At 42.1% G+C, this 19,032-nt stretch overlaps 1 protein-coding gene across 1 annotated transcript in view; it reads left to right on the top strand.

The window, feature by feature from the left end:
* FAM124A (family with sequence similarity 124 member A) overlaps positions 1-18,111 on the top strand; it is a 45,698-nt gene extending 27,587 nt beyond the window's left edge. Inside the window, exons 3-4 of the mRNA XM_075086273.1 lie at positions 1,409-2,148; positions 14,092-18,111. Coding sequence (XP_074942374.1) covers positions 1,409-2,148; positions 14,092-14,895 — 1,544 coding nt within the window. The 3' untranslated portion in view covers positions 14,896-18,111. The remainder of the gene's footprint in view (positions 1-1,408; positions 2,149-14,091) is intronic.
* Positions 18,112-19,032: the final 921 nt, after the last annotated feature.

Below are 19,032 nucleotides of genomic sequence, written 5' to 3'. Positions count from 1 at the left end.
TGCATGCATTTGCTCTGCATACCACATCTTTCTGCAGCTTCTAAATTGAGGCTGATGGTATGTTTACCGGTCATCTCTGGAAAGCTATGCAGTTGCATCTAGCTTTTCTTTGGGTCTTGCAGCTATTCTGTATTGAAAGACAACTAAAATACACTACTTGTATAATACTACTTTTCCATTAAAGGAATTGCTGAAGTATCACAGGAATGTTATTCGGATGCCAGGAGGGAGGAGGGAGAGGTTCATACTGATTGCCAATAGGAGGGGAAACAGCCTGTGAGACAATCCCTCTATTAAATGTGATCTGCACAATGAAAAGCTTGGGAAGCCTTTCTAAAGCTTCACACATATAGGCTTTGTGCCCAGGCTTGGGGTGTCAGACGTGGAGACGGTTTCAGAACACCACACAGGGGGAACCATTTCAGCAAAAATATCCAGATTACCTGGATAATTTATTAAACTGTCTTGGATCTCCATTCATACGCATCTTTATTGGCATGCAACTCCAGAAGAACTGAAGTGACAATTTCTTCCCTGCCCTCCAACCAGCCATTGCTCTGCTTCTGAGCTATCAAAGACGTTTCAGGGACAACAACAGATAGAGCCCCTGTGAACATTCCCAAGGCTAACTAGAGGTTTCTTTTTTCCCCTGAGTAAATGTAATTTTTTGTGCTTCAAGCTTTCACCAGTCTTCCCTAATCTTATAAAAACCTTGAAGCAGTAGTATTACAATCTTGATGGTCTGAAGATATAAACAGTGCAGGATTTGTAGGGACAAGTAATATCTTTTCCTGAAGAAGGACTTGTATGCCTGAAGGCTTGTCTGGTTTTTTTCCCAACTGTATCAGTTGGTCTAATAAAAGTTATTACCTCTCCCTACAAACTTTGCCTTACTTATTAAAACAGTTGCCTCCAGAACACTCTTAACTGGGTGGAAAACTCCATCGTCAAGGTAATAGAGTGGAGTTCAGTGGTGTGATTTCCATGCCCTGGGCCAATTGGCACAAATTAAAACAAGGTGGGACGAACACTGTTCACCCTGATCATTCTGCACATCATTAGTGTCCCTTCCACCCCCACTCTACATCAGTATTTTTGTCTTTTCTACCTCTCATCTGTATGGGGCAGCTCTTTTCTAACAGAGAAACACACATTGGGTAATGTCTTTTGGATGCTACCTCAGTAAAAACAGCAACTCTTACGGTATGCTTGATGAAACTTCTCTCTCTTCTGATTACTTTCATGGTTGCTATATCTCTACATTATTTTTAGTTTATTGCAGGTGAGCTTGAGAGAGATGAAAAAAAAGCCCAGTTGTGACTGAGTAAACTGTTTCTCCTTTGAGGATCACCTAAATGTTGACAACTTGGTTACAAATCTTAAAGGATATTTTTCTTTATACTCTCAGGTGAACTTTCTGTGGAAGTCATACAAGACCCATTCCTTGTTAGTGTACATATTATCACAGACCCAGGTGAATCCAAGACTCTTCAGCAAGCCATCGATAAGCTTCTAGCCTGGATACATCCAGACCTCCAGCTGTTTCGAGTCTCAGAAAGACGAGTGCCCAAGAAGCACAGAAGGCCAGGTAAGGCTGGTGTTTCCCAGCCAGCCCTTGCCGTCATTCTGTTTCTGCAGGAGGAATATGGAGAAGAACCGATCTTGCAGCTCCATGAAACGTTTCAGCGGCCACCTTGGCATTACCACCACACAGAGCGAGTGCATGGGAAGTTCCTGCCTTATATGCCATGCAGCCAGGACTTTTACACTTTGGCTCCAGAGACTCCTCTGTGGGCCATTCGCCCAGTGCACTACGGGAAAGAAATTATCCGCTTCACTATATACTGCAGGAGTGAAAACTTTGTTGACATTTTGAAATTGTATGAGTTAATACTGAAAAGACCAGTATGTCAGAAAAAAGCAGACTTTTGTGTTTTTCCTGTCTATTCTAACATGGAAATAGACATTCAGTTTTCTTTAAAAAAACTTCCGAAGGGCCAGGCCCCCACGCCAACAGAGTCAGCAGTGCTGGAGTTCAGAGTAAAAGATGTGGGGCAGCTTGTGCCTCTCTTGCCCAACCCTTGCAGCCCCATCAGTGAAGGCAGGTGGCAGACAGAAGACCACGATGGAAATAGGATCCTTTTGCAGGTAAGTTCAGTACACAGGGAAACAGACAACACACATTCATTAGTTTTGTGCAGGAAAACTTAACCTGCAATGGCAGCCAGAAAAGGAGGCGTCCGTTTTTTTTTTTTCGCTCTGTCCAAGGAGAAAGAGCCAGGGCAGTACTGCTAAAGAACGAGCTTGAGCCCCCTTGCTGTGTGCATAACTAATCAGGAAAGCAGTGGATGATACTATCCAGATATCAGTCAACCTCAGTTTATGCAGAGTGATGTGAGATGAGATAGCTGTTTAAAAGAATGAGGAGAGAAGGAATTATGAGCCTGAGTGGAGAAATGATGGCTGATGGGTGCAGTTTTACAAGAAATACAGGCACAGAACTGACAGGGGTTTATAAAATAGCTCTCAGTTATGAGATTTTTATGGAAGACAAACAGAATTCCTGATGGTACACATTATTTTCTAGCATCACAGGGTGACAAACTGCATCTCTCTTTTGCACAGTGATCATCAGGATGGGGAGAGAGGTGGTGAAAGAAAAGAAATACACCCTGAAGAGCAGCCTAAGAGAGGCATTCCCACAGACTCTCTTTCTGAACTCATCTCAAGTGCTTGTAACCAAGTCCTGAAGGAGAGTTTATTTATTAGGGCATCTGTAGGTACCATATCTGGGCAATGTATCAGCATACTTTGCTTCACTATGCCACATCCGAGGGAGATAAAGGGGATAACAAGCAGCAAGCTTTTAATAGCTGCCTGCCCTGCTGATGGGGTATCTGTGGCAATCCAGAGACAGGTTAATGTGCATGCCTGCACTGCAGAGGTATTTATTGCTGCTTAGCATTCAAATTAAGGAGTGTAGACACCCACCTTTGGAAGACTGTTGTTTAGATTTCAAAGAAGGGTATTTTTTTTAGAGTAAATTGCTTTCATGAGGCTTGTCAAATTGTCTGACCTTGTTTCTGTGGAAGAGGCATTGTGGGTGCCATCATTCCGCTGTATGGACCTCCCAGCGTGCAGAGAGCGTGCTGCATCCCCCTGCAGCACAGTGCCTCTAGGTTTGTAGCTCCTGGGACTGGAAATCCAGGTACATGTGGCATCTGTGCTCTGGCGAGTCACATCCAGGTGAAACCTTTCAATGCTGCTTTGCAGGTGCCACCCACAGAGACACCCATGCCAGAGCTGGAAAGCACATGTGTAGGGCACAGGAGGCAATTCCACTTCCCTGCCCATCTGCCAAGAGTCACCAGTTTGTCAGGGTTACTGCCTGCGCTGTAGGCATATCTCTGTTAGCTTGAAATAACCTGTAAACTTAAGCTTACAAGAACCATCACAAAACTTTAACATGGCAACCACACTCACCTACGTCCCCTTTTCCCTGTTATTTTTCAGGAGGTTTCTGCTATGTGGTATCGGTTTATGAGATCTTGCACTGGTTTCAAGTAAATTGAAGGGAAGGGTAGAAAAAAAACCACAATAGGGCTTCTAAATAAGGCTTTTGATTTCAAACCAGCAAATTTTCAGAAATAACAGGTACAAAGAAAAACAGAATTAAGATTTTAGCTGTATGCACCAAAAGAGAAGAGCAAAGGCCTGCTAAGTGTGGCCTCCAAGTGCAATTAATTTTCATTTCTGCTTTCAGTGAAGATGATGATGCTGAACAGGAGGGCAAAATTGAAAATGGGAATGAAGTTACAGAAATGGAAATCATCACATTGGAAGTGTGGTGAAGCAAAAGAAGTTTAATATACGCAAAATGGGGAAAACAGAGACTTTGAATCTAACCTATTGGACTGCAACGTCATGAAGACTAGGTCCTCGTATACCAGTTTTAAACACGTCTGTACAATCAGAAGTGGAGCTCTATAACTAAACCAAAGGGAAAATGTCCTGTGTGTACTTAGATGACTACAAGCCACCAGTGCAACACAGCCCTGAAAAGAAAAATGCAGTCTCTGGTGTGTACCAGAGCTGGTATCCCCTAAGGAGGGTGGGAAGTGCTTGTGCCATTGCACAAGGTCCCACGGGCCTCACCTGTCTTCGGCCCTGGGATCCAGAAGGGTGACTTCAGAGGGGTGCAGATACAGTGAAGGGCTTCCCCATCCCTATGCAGAGGAACGGAGAGACTGTCTTACAAATGGCAACTGGAAGAGTAGGGTCATCTGAGCCTAGCCAAAATAAGTCTCAAGGGAGCTCTGCCTGTGCTCAGAAAATATACCAGAAGGTAAGTGGCAGGAATGGGAGAAGGCTGTTTCACTAAGTGACTCTTCTGGCACAGGAACAAAAACCTGACAATAAATAGATGTCAGTGGGCAGTTGTACATATTGACGGCCAACTACATAACAGCCACCCAGCAGGTGCTAACAAGTTAATACGCTAATTCAAGATAGGATAGTCAGTTAAGGAAAAGGGATTATATGATGGAGCATGGGTTATAGGAAACACTGGATTTGGTGATCCATGGACTCCTCATATTCTTTTAACTCATTCTGAGTTCAAAACTATTATAGTGTCTGCCTTTTAAAGTAACAGGAATACCTTTTGACTTCTCACAGTCTTATCAATGCCACAGCATGTGTAATAACTTTCACTTCTTCCCAGTTATATGAACCCAAACAATGACCTCCTAGTATTTTTCAGCCTGCACATCAGTTGGTACTTAGGAATCATCAGAATATTTTTATTTACTTCATATGGATACTGCACCTTTCTACAGATCAAAATCACCAATTATACCCCAAATTATCATCCCTGTTAAATTACAGGCAGCATGTAATATTTGAAGTATGATATACCTCCCTGATTAGACTAACAAGATGTGACCTTTGTGTTTTTCTTGGTATGCTTACAGGGACTTGGATACTTGCCAGCCAGATTGATCCATGTTCTTAACCCATTTTGTAAATGCAATTACCAAGGGGCTTAGATAAAGTCAGTGCAAAGGAAAATAAATGTATTCGTGGGCAGAATAAGTCTGTTTAATACCACAGAAACTATTCCTTCATTTGGAAGAAAGCCCTTCAAAATTATTTTGTCACAGTAGCTTTTCCACATCGGCAGTTAGCTCCGAGGGTGCAGCTATATGCCAGCTGAGGCAAAGGGTAAGCTTCAGTTGGCTTTAACAGGAGCAAGGCTTAAGAGCATGTTTGGGTCCTGTGTGAAGACACCCACTCTGCTTCACCAGTGCTAAACCCAGAAGCAGGAGCTCTGGGGAGCTCTTGTCAGAGCAGTGGGAAGAACACGTAAATAATGTAGCTAAGAATACACCGTATACTGAATATACTGCCAATTTTATAGGTCTTGTCTAAATTCCAGGCTGCCTCTGGGCATAATCCTCACAGAGACAGCTGAAGTGCTAATGAGCTTGCAGTCCTGGCAGTGCAACATGGGAAGCAGGGAAGGTTTATAACTGAAGGGACTGGCTTGGCTATGCATGTTTGGGAAACAGAGCTAGTAAGCAGACAGGAGAAAGTGCACAGAAGTCTTCTTTAAATCATGAGAATGTCTTTGGATAGGGTAGGAAAGGTAATATTTTGGCAGAATTTCCTAGCTGCTTTGCGTGAGGGGGGACATGCAGACATACTCTGGAGGAAGGTGGGCGACAGCAAATTAGTATCTCACCTCGGTAGTGACTCCGCGCTTAGGCATAAGACCTACTGCCATTTTACATGCCAAAGTGTGCCTGAGCCACCCAGAAGAGGTGTCCTGGCAGATGAGACTCAGGACCTGCAGGCCTCCTAGAATGACAGGCAGGCACCCTAGGAGATACCAAAATGGACCCAACGCCTATGTTCAGGCACCTGATTCACCTGGTAATAACCAATTTCTTGCTGAAATCCCTCCCCCTCCACCATCTTCAGCACCAAGAAGCAAACAACTTGGCAGAAGCCAAGACAAAAATCCCGAGAAATGTGTGGTTTGTTACCAGTCTATGCTAAGCCTGTCTGAAACAATGTAGTCAGATCTGGCATTGTAAGGCTTTTATGCCAGTTGTTGTGCTAATGAACCTATACTGTTTATGGGGTAGCTGTTTCCCACCTAGTGTTGCTTTATAGAGCATCCTCGAAATAAGAGTGCAAATGTTAACTGATCACAGCTTTTAGTTAGAGGGGTTTTTAAAGCTGATTTGCTGAGTTAATTGGCCGGTGTTCTTCCTACCTTTACTGGGCAACTGTAACCTTGAGTTCAGAAGTGGTATAATCATATTTAGGAAACATGGTATATTACCTGAAGCTTTGGTTCTGAGAAAAGATTGCTCATGGACCCAGTCAATAAGAATGATTAACCTGCTGCTGTGCTACCTGCAAGCTCAGGTGTCTGCTACCTTGGAGATTTCTCCATTGCTTGGTGTACAAAATGAGTACTCTAGATATATGGTCAGGCAGTAGTCATCCCCTAATGGTTTCATGAGGTCAGCTGCAGTCATTGATGTACAAGATCGGTATGTTACTGTTGAATACGTCCTTGGAGTTGCCAGAAGTCAATCTGGGGGTGAAGATTTCTGCCAGCTGCATGCATAAAGGCATTCTGTACTAGGCATTTGCATTGCAAGATGCCTGAAGATAGGAAGCAGCATGAAGGTTACATGCCTACACAGACATCAGCAAATACATTATACAAAAAAAAGAATCAAAAGCTTATAGCTGAAAACCTCTTTGTTTGTTCAGTGTATTACATACCGGTGTCTGTGAGACTCATGAACTCATCTCTTCATCCCCTTTTATCTGGGCCATAAGGAGAACAAAAGTGCCTTTATTTCCCTCAGCTTATTTAAAACATGTATGTATCTGCATGAAAAGTATGGTTGTAGTCAAACCTCACAACGCGAGATAGCTGAATGCTGAAATCAGGGGGAGAAATTTTTCCATGATGCACAACGGACCCAACGTGTTTTAGGGAGCAGAGATAGTGCTGTCTTACAGAGTGCTGGAGACTGCCCATAACTGAAGCAAGGAGCTGGGAAAGAGGGATCAGATAATGCAGAAAATACCCTGCCTTAGATACATGGACAGCAAGGGTGAGAATTACTGAGCTGCTGAGGTCGAAATAATTACAAGATCTGAGGTTAGGACAAAGCCTTTCCTTTTCCTCTCACAGCTCCAACTGAGACTAAAAGAAATGCAGCATGGGGAATAATTTGTCTCAAGCTTATCTTGGACAAGAAGAGGCAAATCTTGGAGGCTCAGGGTCCACTTCTGTTTCTGATGAGAGATTTAGGACCCAGATCAGTGTGGTCACGGTTGCATTTACTTCAGCTGACCCTCCAAACCCTTCCAGTCCTCACCTGGCTCTGCGTTTCCTCTCACCAACACAAAGCAGTGTTCCTTCTCCTTTCCTTAGTTTCCAGTTTGGGTGCCTTGATGGTCATCCAGCATTTGTATGATCTTGATAAAACATGCAGCCAAGGAGCATTAGTCAACCTGCTACCATTTTAGGAGCCTTGAGCTTTGTGGCACCTCTGTCTTACACTCCTGCCTGCAGCAGCAATTTAGTCTTCTGAAAACTGAAAAGCTTTCATCTGTCTTAAGTGTCAGCAGGCTCAGTAAAGAAATGGCTTAATGATTTGTAAAATGATGAACACAAGGTCAGACTGGATGACATAATGTACCCCTGTAGCCTTAAATGCAGTTAAATCATCTCGTCCCTGCTACTCAAAGTATTACCAATTACAAACTCTGAGAAATAAAGGAACAAAAGCACAGTCCCACTACTGCAGTCATGAGTCACTACAGTTAAGTACAAGTAGAAAAGAGCAAGAGGAGCAAGTAAACCAGGAATCAGAGAAAGTAAAAAGGAGACAAAACAGGCAAAGAGAGGGCACTTTTACAGAGAAGAGTTTGGCCTGCAAGAAGGAAAATGGAGGTGAGAAAAGAGCTTCAAGGTTGCTGGAATTAATAGTGCAGATAGAGCAGATCTGAACACAAAGAGGAAGAATGTCAAGAAAAGCATCAAGGACAAGCAAGGATGTATACAGGACCCCTTTACAAAAAATTGCTTCTAGTTTCTGTTGAAACTGGTGAAAAGAACAGACTTTTAGAGTAAAAACTGACTCAGTCAAGGGAGGTGCCTTAAACTGATTGAATTAATATGTAAGTCTAATAACAGGCTCCTGTTTTTAAAAATCTTCTACTCCATTTTTCCTTTCCTTTTATTGCCGTAGCTGTTTGGTTCTTCTTAGTGCTAATGATTGGGTTTTGGGGGGACACAGTGAATCAGTCACTAACACACATAGGAGGAGATTTTTTAGTTGTTTCCTAAGGTACTTTCTCTCTGTCTTTTCCCTTAGTGTAGTTATGTTTCATGGCATAGCAAGGTCTCTGATGACTCTACACACCCAGCAAAAACTCTTGAGAGTGAAAATATTTAGCGTTACAAAACACCCTCCTGTTCTAGTTTTGTAAACACAGTACATGCCACTTTTCAAATATGTTCAACAATTTTAAATCAAATTTGCAAATTTTGCCTTTTGATATGCTGCACTTCTGAATACATTTTGCCTTTCAAGTAAGACTTATTATGGTGATACTGAGGACCAACCTCTGCCACTTTTTCTTGTGTTGTTTTTTTTTTTTCCTGGATCAATCCCACTGGTTTTAATACAATTATATAAACACCGTTGCACTCCTGTTGAGCAAGGCAGGCAAAATCTGGGCCTGAGATGGTGATATCATTGCTGTGCTGGCTGTTTGGCTGGGTTCTGACCTCAGCAGAGCCTTGCTGGCAGTGCTTAACACAGATAATGTGTAATGAGATCACTATCTGCTTTCTTAAAAAGCAGATAACTTAAAATAGACTGCAGAAGCACTCGTAGATTTTTTTGTGTCAGGTATAGGAAGCCCAAGTGAAGTCGAAAGTGCATTTCTGTGAGGTTTGCCCCAAGCTGTTTATGGTGCTCGTGGATATTCATCATGAAATTCTTCTGCAGCCCATTGTAATACACAAAGACTCTAAATCCCTCCAGGCTTCACAAAGATTTGTGCAGAGATTATAAATGAGCAGCAGATTAGTGCCAGATGAAAAAATCTGTTCTGTTAGAAAGCTAATCTCAGTCAGTTTACCCAATGGCCAGGGTTGTTGTGTGTCTTTATGGTGAGCTCTGACAGATCTCTCTCCCTGTATTTGGAATTTCAGTCAAAAGCAACATGTTGGTTTGGACTGAGTCTTTGTCCTCTCTGGTAGCTGACCCCTTCTCCAGCATCTCTGCCACACTTGTGCCTGACACAGGCAGCATGGCTGTACCAGGCAGGGCTCTGCTGGGCTGCAGCCAGATAACAGGCAATGCAGAAAGCAAGCTGTGAGAAGGCTGAAGATAAGGACTTAAAAAAGAAAAGAATTCAGAGAAATTAAAGCAGATGCAACGGCTTCCAAAGCCAAAGGAAGAACTGGGGAGGAGGAAGAAGGCAGATCTGCTGAAAAGAGTAGCTGCACGTGCATCACACTGTCGTCAAGGCACAAAAATAGGTCTTGCCGTTTTCAGCATCTCATGGCGAAAAGGGCAGTGGAAGATCAGCATCTCCTGCTTGCTTTTTGTGGTTTCTTCTGAGAGCAGTCACACATGGAAACCCAGTTTGAACTTTGTGGGACTGTCAGGCACTGTAAGGGTAAAACGAAGAGAAGCAATCACATGAACGCACAGGCTGCATGCAGCTCACCCTCTGCCGTGCCAGGCTGGTACGAGCGAGCACAGTCAACGGCCTTGGCACAGCACTAGGAGCTAGTTTTGCCTGAGTTTTAATCCTGGCTAAATCATCGAATCCTCTCTGTGATCTCTGACAAGCTACAGAACGTAGACATAGAAAAGTCTTATTAGTCCACATAATCCAGTTCTCTACAATATAGGATTAGCCTGTAGTCTTTATTCACTAGTATTTCATGAGATGGTACTTCTGACACTCTACCTGTAGTACAGTTGTGCAGTCCAGAATTCTCACGGTTGGGAAAGTTTTCAGTTATGTTGCTTTAAGATGAAAGTATTTTTAAAATCTCCCCCTATTATTTCCCTTTTCTGCCCATATCATGAAGAGCAGCACTGGAAAATAGGTCTTCTAAATTCTAACACATCTAAACAAAAAACGATCAAGGTAAATAATTCTTCCTATAAACAGAGCTGTTCAGAAATAAGCTGTGTTAGTGATGTCTCTTGGCCTGCCCTGCATCCTAAGGGCAGGCTGTACTTGTCTCCTTCTCCTCGCTGATCCACCATTACCTCCTGCCAGGCCAACTGGGCTTGACCCGGGAGCTGTGACCCAGTAGCAAGAATAACAGTAAATACCTTGTATAAAATGAAATGCTCTTATCTGCCCACAGGAATGTTAAAAGAGCTAGGAAAAAAGTTTAAAATATCAAAACATTAAAACTAATATCTTACCTAAAGTAGATTTTTCTCATTAGTGTAAGTATGTTCCAGTTAGGCCAAGTACTTAAAGCTGTTCAGATGCATGGGGCAGGTTGGCCCTTCCAAGTGCTCCCACTTAGAAGTGCATTTCCCCTTTCCTTTGAGTGTCTACTTTTTATCTGCATTTTGGTTAGAAAGTTCTTACACGAGAGCCCCCAGGGCTTCTAGCAGGGGTGTTCCATCTCACCTCATCCATTTATCCTCCGCTCCACACCCTCACAGGTGATGCCTTGGGTAAGCATCCTTTTGAGTACTGGTAGTTTTGTTGCACCTGTAGTGATTGCGCTGCGTATCTACAAACCAAAACTAACACAAGCTGATTTAAACTGGAGAGTTTGTAAATATTAGAAAGAGCCAAAACAGCTATTCTTGTGTCTGTGCTTTATTCCCAAAATGCTTAAGACTTTACCTGTATTAATAAATTAAATGTGCCCAGAAACATTCCCAGGCACTGAAATCCCTGATATGGAGTGGCCCATGCATGTGCTTTAGGCCAGGCAGGATACAGCAGGTACCCACAATTACACAGCTGAATAAGACCCAGTATCTCTCACCAGTGGTGACCTGAGAAACCAAATTAAATTACTTTTTATTTGGAACAGGTGTCAAAAGTTGTGTCAATAAATAAGAATAATAAATTATTACCATAATCTAAATGCATGAGACTTACTAGTGTGCAGAATGTCTCATCTATACATCAGAGCAAAATGAGCACATGGGAGTTATCTCCACAGGATTTGGTTTGGCTCCAGATCATAGACACTTAAAACTGGTGTCTAACTGCAGGTATTTTTACGTGAGCTACAGTCTGTGTTCTCACTGTAGTCAATGGATGTGTAGTCAGTACAGCCCACAGACCTAGAGAACAATTCAGCTAGCCAGACACAGGAATTTCCTTTAGGGAAGACTGAATTGCTCTCCAGACTCCATTGGTTGTATTAACTAGACAACTAAATCCTACCTGTGATGTCTGTGGGCTCTACTTTATATATAGTCAGATGGTATGGTCTGTGCATGGTAAAGGCGACACTTTCATACTGCCCACAGAACTCCCCAGTGCAAGTGCCAGATCTGACCCCCAGAAGCCTTGTGTTTTCACATACAGTTTTGTCTGAGTTGTTACCAGTCCTTGTGATCCCAGGGGTCTCCTTACCTTTTCACAAACAAAAAGACTGCACTTGCTTGGATCCTTGGTTCCTTTGGATGCTTGACCTGCCAAATTATCAACTAAATCTACGAAAACATAAGAAGGTAGCATAAAAAATAGCCCTGGTCAGGCAACCCACCATTTTCTCTGAGAGAGGTGGGAGAAGTGTTCTGGAGGTGCTTATGTTGATTAGCAAGCGTGGTGGTTGAGTCCATGTAGTGTATTTGTTATCAGAACTACTGAACAGGAAAAAAGAGTACCTTGGTTGGTGAAAGCAGCAATGTAATGAGGGGTGTTTTCTTGAAAAAATTCAGCAAAAGAGTACGGTGATGTGGTTGTGTACTTTCAGCATGACATATTGTTACTAATGGGTTATCCAGAAATGTCTCCAGTAAAGAAACATCTGGTATTTTCTTCATGGACACAAGTCTTTTATCTTGCTGAGCAATTTTTTAAACAAATCAGCTCACCTGTTGCATAAATAAAATAATGTTGCATGTAGAAGTCTAAACTGATTTCTGGTTAATGTTTTGTTAACAATTTGACTTACTTTATTTGACTCTTTTGTACTCAATTTCTCACCAGTTAATGAAACCGCTATACTACTGTAGTTAATTTCCCCATTAATTGATTTAATTCTTTATGCCACTAAGGAAAACAGCTTATTATATTATACAGAAATAGGTTATGAATTAACATACCTCATTAAATATACATTGGTGTATATATAGATATTAATCTACAACGCCTAAGTGAACTCCTATAGTTTGGCTGTCCTATGAATCACCTCTAGCTACATGAACATGAATGAGCAAAACATTTTTTGCAGATGTGAAAATCCTTTTTTGCCTATAAAACCACTGCAGTAAAAACCAGAAGATGGTTGTGACAGATCTGGGTCACTAAGACAATGTGACGTGCACTAGCAACATGTTAGAAGCAGCAGTGTATGGAGTTCTTTTAGACACAGTGGATACAAAGGATCTCCTTGGTTGCCAGGTCTCATCCCTTCCTGTCATGTCATATAATCTCTGTGGTAAAATGATCACGCTTCTTCTTTATCCATTACTCACCCAGAAGATTCTCCTACTTCCGTTGTCATTAGAAACCTTTTATTAGTTTGTGGTTCAGGTTTTTTAATGGATAGTTCATCTTTTTTTTTTTTTTCTTGTGGCTGCATCTTTTTCAGTTTGAATTTATTCTTTTTCACGTAGACATGACTTGACTCATGTGCAGCATTCTGGATGAGGCCATAGCAGTGTTGTACACAGTGTTAACTTACTTGAGACTGCCCAGACGCATGTTTGTCATAGCCTTGTCACTTCAATAGCACATAGTGACCAAGGTAACAAGTACTTTCTCCTCTGTTGTTTCCAAATGACAAGTCCCATAGCTGAGATTAATGTTCGTACTCAAGGGTATGATCTTGCACTTTGTCCTGCTGTCCCTTTTGAGACAGAAATCTAGCATTTTGTGTTATGTGAGAAATTCCAGAAAAAAGAACTTAAATTAAAATTTTTAGAATGCGAACTTCTAAAAGCCTTGCTGAGATAAGTGGGACGATGAAAAATCTTATGATTGCTTGGACAGTAGGGGCTCAGTTCAGTTACCCACACAACAGTCTAATCCCACAGGAAGGCCACCTGGCCTCCAGCAGCTTTTGGAGAAGGACATTGGCTGCCCATTTGTCACAGCTGCTGTCTCTGTGCAAGCGCTCAAGTATCTGGCAGGTAGACAACTGAATCCTGCCCTAGGGATGAGATGCAGGTCCAGATTCCGATCATAACCATCAGGTTAGTTCTTCAGGCTAGATGTCTACAAGCAAATTAGATGTCCAAAGCTGTCCTTAAAGTAATTAGGAGCTAGATAATACAGCAAGTGGGTTCTAGGGTGCACTGTTCAACTAACCAGATGTGAAAGCGTTGAAAGAAGTAGCAAATTCCCACTGAGACAACACAGAATGAGGTTGCTTGCTAAAATCTTGTTGCGATTTCAGAGAAGAAAATAAAAACATTTGCACTACAGTAAGGAAGAAATGAGAAATAATAAAGATGGTAACATACATCTCCCATTTCTTCATTTTTGTTCTTTAGCTGTCCACTAAGGCAGTAATGTTGGAAGACAGAATATGAATGAATCTGAACAAGTCAATAGTAAGTGAGAATTTCAAGCTAGTGTAATTCAGCCTGCAAGGCAGGGCTTCTCTACCATTTATTCTTGTTGTCTTCAAGGCTTCTTATGTAAATATTTGGGATTTTGGCTGGGTGCTTTCTCTTTGTTATTGAAGTGAAACATTTGCTGCAAGCATACTGAATGAAGTCTGCTTCGTAATTATTTGCAGTAACAACTCAGCAATGGAGACTTACAGTTGTAAGACTGCCAATTCTGTATTAATGTGATCTTCTTTTCTCCCTCTCCCGGCTGCAGCAAGCGCGCAGTTGGTGTAGGAAGTCTGCAAGGCAGAACAAGCAACTATATCCATCTGTGTCAACAGATTCCCGCTTCACCACTCTGCCAGCCTTTCCTCCTCAGAGCCACCAATCTGTCCCTGAACAACCAAAAGAAATGGGTCAAAACAAGGTACATCACGGAAACGGCCTTGGTCATCATCTTGGTTTCTCCCAGCAGGATTTGAGACACAGTGATCGAGGAGACTTCACACGCAGATCCAGCAGTGCCTCCAGCATTTCGTGGTCATTTCAACGAAGCAAGTCGCTGTTCTGCTTGCCCACAGTGAGCTCCTCCTCAGCCTCAGAGACTTTTCTTTTCAGTGAACCATTTCAGTTTTTAAATACTGGCTCACCTGCAACCAGGTTGAAAACATGGAGATGCAGCCCTAGGCTTAACATTGATGATTTGGAGGGGGCCCAGGAGACTGATGTAGACACAGGGATGAAGTTGTCCTTCTCAGACCTGTCTGTGGTCTCTGCATACTCTGCCCTTAATGGATTTTGCAATGACTTGGAAACCTCTCTTCCCCCAGAGAAGGAAACTGTTGGTAAGACTAAACGGGCAGCCACCAGTGGAAGGCCTGTATCAGCCATGTGCTATACTTTTGAATCAGTTGACAGTTCACTGCCTTCTCTGTCTGAATGGTCTTCCAGCTCATTCACATCAGCATCTCTCTCCAAGCAGCCCAAACAGTCCTCAAGAGCAGCTACTTGTTCTCTGGATGATCGTGGTGGTGTTTGCCCAGCTTCACCAGCTAATGAAGAAGAATTTTATATCTGAGGTTTCTCTGTCTTACACCTTCCAGGGCAAGTGTGTCTGTGAACGACAGCAGTGGGCCCACCTTGAGCTTGCAGAAGGTTCCTCGCTGAGGAGAAGGTGATGCAGCAGAGCACGCTAAATATTTGGCGAAAGCATTCGGAACCGTCAGAGATGGGTGTCCCCAAACTATGTACAGTGAAGCAGTCTGAGCTTGCAACCTGTACGTTTGTGCTGGAGGGGATGATCAGAGGCTTGTCTGCGGCAGTGCAAGGTGGATGGTTTCTATGACTGACCCTTGGACTGGTGGTGAAGGAAATGCCAGAAGAGGCACATAATAATACAGTTTTCTCTGGGAGAAGCCGAAGGGTAATTTGTGACACCAAACTGCTTTAACTTTTCTGAGAAATTCCCTTAACTCAGGAAAGATGGGAGGGAAAAGGTGTCTTCTTTCCCTTTCGTAAGTTCCAAAGGCAGCTCTAAGCACAGCAGGTCCCAGTAACATGTCTCCAGTGGAGCCAGGCAAGATGATTCCTGTGAGGACACACACAGTTCCTTCTAACTTCTGAGAGTTGGCAGTGCTGAGGTGGGGAGAAGCTTCACTCCTTCCCCAGGGAAGAGGAATCTCTGGTGCTTTGACAGTCCAGGATGCAAAAAGTGCCAAAAGGGAAACCTTACAGAACATTTTCAACCCATCCCCTCAAAAAGCCCATCCTTTCCAGTTAGAAGGGAGCCATCTGGGCTGTTGTCTGACTCGCTTGTGTAAACAGTGGTAAACCCAAGTAAACCATGTTTATTACTTCTAACTCAGGCAATACAGAGCTTACGTTTTTGGAATACAAAACAAGGAAGATAACCCAGCATTTTTATATATTGCTACACCACTAGTCCCAAATATATGGCACCTCCCTATTTTTTAAGGGGTTATTATTTTACTGTTAAAAGTAATTAATTCAGAAACTTATTATTTCCAGTGAAAGCATATTTCTTTCTGAATAAAACATGTTTCTTCTCAAATACCTCTGTCCAAAGGGAGAACAAGTCCAATTTACTGGCTTTTCAAGTGACGTTTTTAAAATAGGCATTCTTGATAACCTGTTTTGCTACAATGCATTTGGTATTTAAAGAAAAGAAAAACCAAAAAAAGTAAGTAAAAAGCTGTTAATATGACAGCTAAGTACCTTCACCAGAATTAAAGTTGTATATACAGATTGTATCATGCATGTTCTGGAAAGTTACATTTTTGGTGGAGAAGTGGTGCTGATTGCAGCTCTGGCCTAGCCAGTGAGAAAATGACCATGTTAAAAGGTGTATGTATAATGCTGTATGTAACTAAATACAGGTACAGATGCTGAAGACCTGCCATGGTGGCATTGTGGTGGATGGAATAAAAACACATTTGTGGAGAAAAATATTTGCTATATTACCAGGTAGTTTTACTCAGAAGAATTAGTGCTTTGGAAAAAAAAAAAAAATAAAAAGCACACACATACTCTAAATAATATTTGCAAAAAGTGGAACAGCTCCCCTGGCCCATTTAAGTAAATGCACAGTTTGTACAAACAATTCTGGAGGAAAGCCTGGGTGAAATTGAGTACAGGTTTATAGGGGAAGAGGGGGGATTCCATTAAACCTGCACCCCCAGTCCAGAAGAGGCCAGAGGGATAGTCAAGAGTCAGGATGCTACTGCTCAAGGCTTTTTCCTTTTGCTGTCATTTTCTACACACAGGGAAAGAGGCATCAGGCTGACGTCCAAGTTTCCTCTTTGTGAGATGCTATCATAGCAGGTACCAGAGGTAGACCTTGTCTTTTGTGCTAAACGCAATGTATAAATAGGAAAATCTGTTCAAGCTCTGAGAGCACAGGAGATTATGAGTCTCCTCCTACCCTCCAAACTGTTTAGGCTTACTGCAGTTTTGGGTAAACTGTTCTCTTAAGAAATGTCTGGGACCAGAAATAGCACCAATGAAGGATTTGTCGTGGTGTGCATGTGTTTACCTGCTCTATACTCCTTCAGAATCCACGTGGTCTTTCGTCTGACTTTTGTGGCCTTTAGATCAAACCCCGTCTGAACACAGCGGACCCAATTTATCCAAAGTTGTGCTCCATGTTATTGTTTGTACCTTGTCAAAATACTTGTAAAACACTGTGAGGTCAGACCAGCAGTTTTTTCCATCAGCTTGCAATTCACCAAAAGAGCAGCAATGCCTAGGACAGTCAGACTCCACAGGTTTAAACTTATTATTCGATATTTTCTGTCATATTTGTGGTAGTACAAAAATAAGTTATGAAAATAGCATTGTATATTTATGGGACAGCCGTTTTATCAACACTAACCACTTACAGATATGACAACCAATAATAATATGATAAACTTGGTTCAAATCTGTTAAAAAATTTAGCATTCATTATTTGGAACAGGAAGAAAAAAGCCTTTTCACAATATTTTAATAACATAGGTAACATTTGATGTGAACATGAAATGAAAAACTGGTTTGAGATGATGTGTCTGATCCTGGAATCATGCCAACATCCAGACCCCTGACAAAAGCTGATTGGGGCTTTTAATGAAGAGGAGGCTTTGAAACAGCTTTCCACCTAGGGTGTGACTCTGAGAGGAGGAGTCAGCGCATCTGGGGCCCATCTCCTGACGTGGCAGGAAGCCCTGGTACTGGAGGTCTACAAACAAGCACAGGATAGCTCAAGCATCAGTTGTGAGGCTCCTGTGCAGCATTAACCAGCAGCTCTGCAAACATCTCAGCTCCAGATTTTACCACGTTAATCCTAATGGGAAGAAAGCCAAATGAGCTTCCACGGACTCTGAATTTCTGCTGTCTGTACTGGTTCTGTCTCCAAGTATTTATCTTCTGTTTGCTGATACTTAACTAGAAATTGAAGTTTTAATTGTTTACATTCATGGTGCTTGTAACCAAATTTTGGAATAACTGAGTGGCCTACTGTCAGATAAAACAGAGATGATAGTGTACAGAAAACTTTTTGTCTATAATAAAGAAAGCCAGATTTTGAAGAGTGTTTCACTGAAGGTAGGCTTCATTAATTATCTTCCCATTATTTAAGAAGGGGCTGATCTCTTCAGAGAGTTGAATATGCACAAGTTTCATGGCTTTTACTTATTGTTTTTGTTAAGTTATGAACAATGTCATTTGAGAACTGCAAGTTTTTACCTGAACTTTCTCTCCTTCTCACCCCAGAATGTGTTGCTTCTGTGAAATAAAATAGAGATGAAAAGTCAATCGCGCTTAACCTTCTGTGTGTTCATTTATGAAGTATTACACACTCACTGACGATTTTAACTAGTTTTCAAAATGACTGCAGTGACACAAGCTCTCCAGCTCTTGGCAGTGTGTGTCGGTGGGATAATTACAAAATAAACACAGCAAAAATATTTTTATGTTGGACTCCGCTTTGCCTTTGCAGACCAGATCTTTTGATTATCACTGTGTTGTTGCAAATCATTTGCTCCAGTAAAGCTGAATGATAAATTAGGAGCTGTGACCCATAGTGGTGACTTGCATGCTTAAACCCCATCTTGGTTTGTTTCATGGATGTTGGTCTTCATTACAGTGCTTCCCTCTTATTTCCATCAGTGTGTGGTGATATCTTATACATTTCTTTATTCCCCTCATGGGACGTGTCTGCATGTCAGCGTTACATTGTATATGCAGAGCTATGTAAGTTTGGCTTTGTTTTTACGGTTTTATGGTTTAACATTGTGGGTTTTATATATATTTATATGGCAGTTATAGAGTCGTAGAAACATCAGGATTTGGAAGCGGCCTCTGGAGGTCGTGTAGTCCAAAGTGTCTGCTGAAAGCAGGCACAAAGCTGCTCAAACCTCAGAGCTTTGAAGTTAAATCAGGTTGTTCAGGACCTTGTCCGGTCAGGTTTCAAAATATCCAAAGGTGGCAAATTCACAGTGTCTCTGGGCAATGTGTGCCAGTGCTTAACCACTGTCATGGTAAAAAATTACTTTGTAACCTGCAGTCAGAATTTCCCATGTTTGAACTTGTGATCTTTCCCTCATGTTGTTTCGCTGTGTACCTCTGAGAAACTCTGGCACCGTCTTCTCTATAATTCCCCTTTACATATTGGAAGCCTTCAGTTGCTCCTGGAGCCTCTTCTTGCACATCATATGCTCTA

Source organism: Phalacrocorax aristotelis, chromosome 1, assembly GCF_949628215.1.
Source record: "Phalacrocorax aristotelis chromosome 1, bGulAri2.1, whole genome shotgun sequence".
Taxonomy (NCBI): domain Eukaryota; kingdom Metazoa; phylum Chordata; class Aves; order Suliformes; family Phalacrocoracidae; genus Phalacrocorax; species Phalacrocorax aristotelis.
Note: the sequence above shows the minus strand (reverse complement) of the source record. Positions and strands in the feature narration are given on the sequence as shown.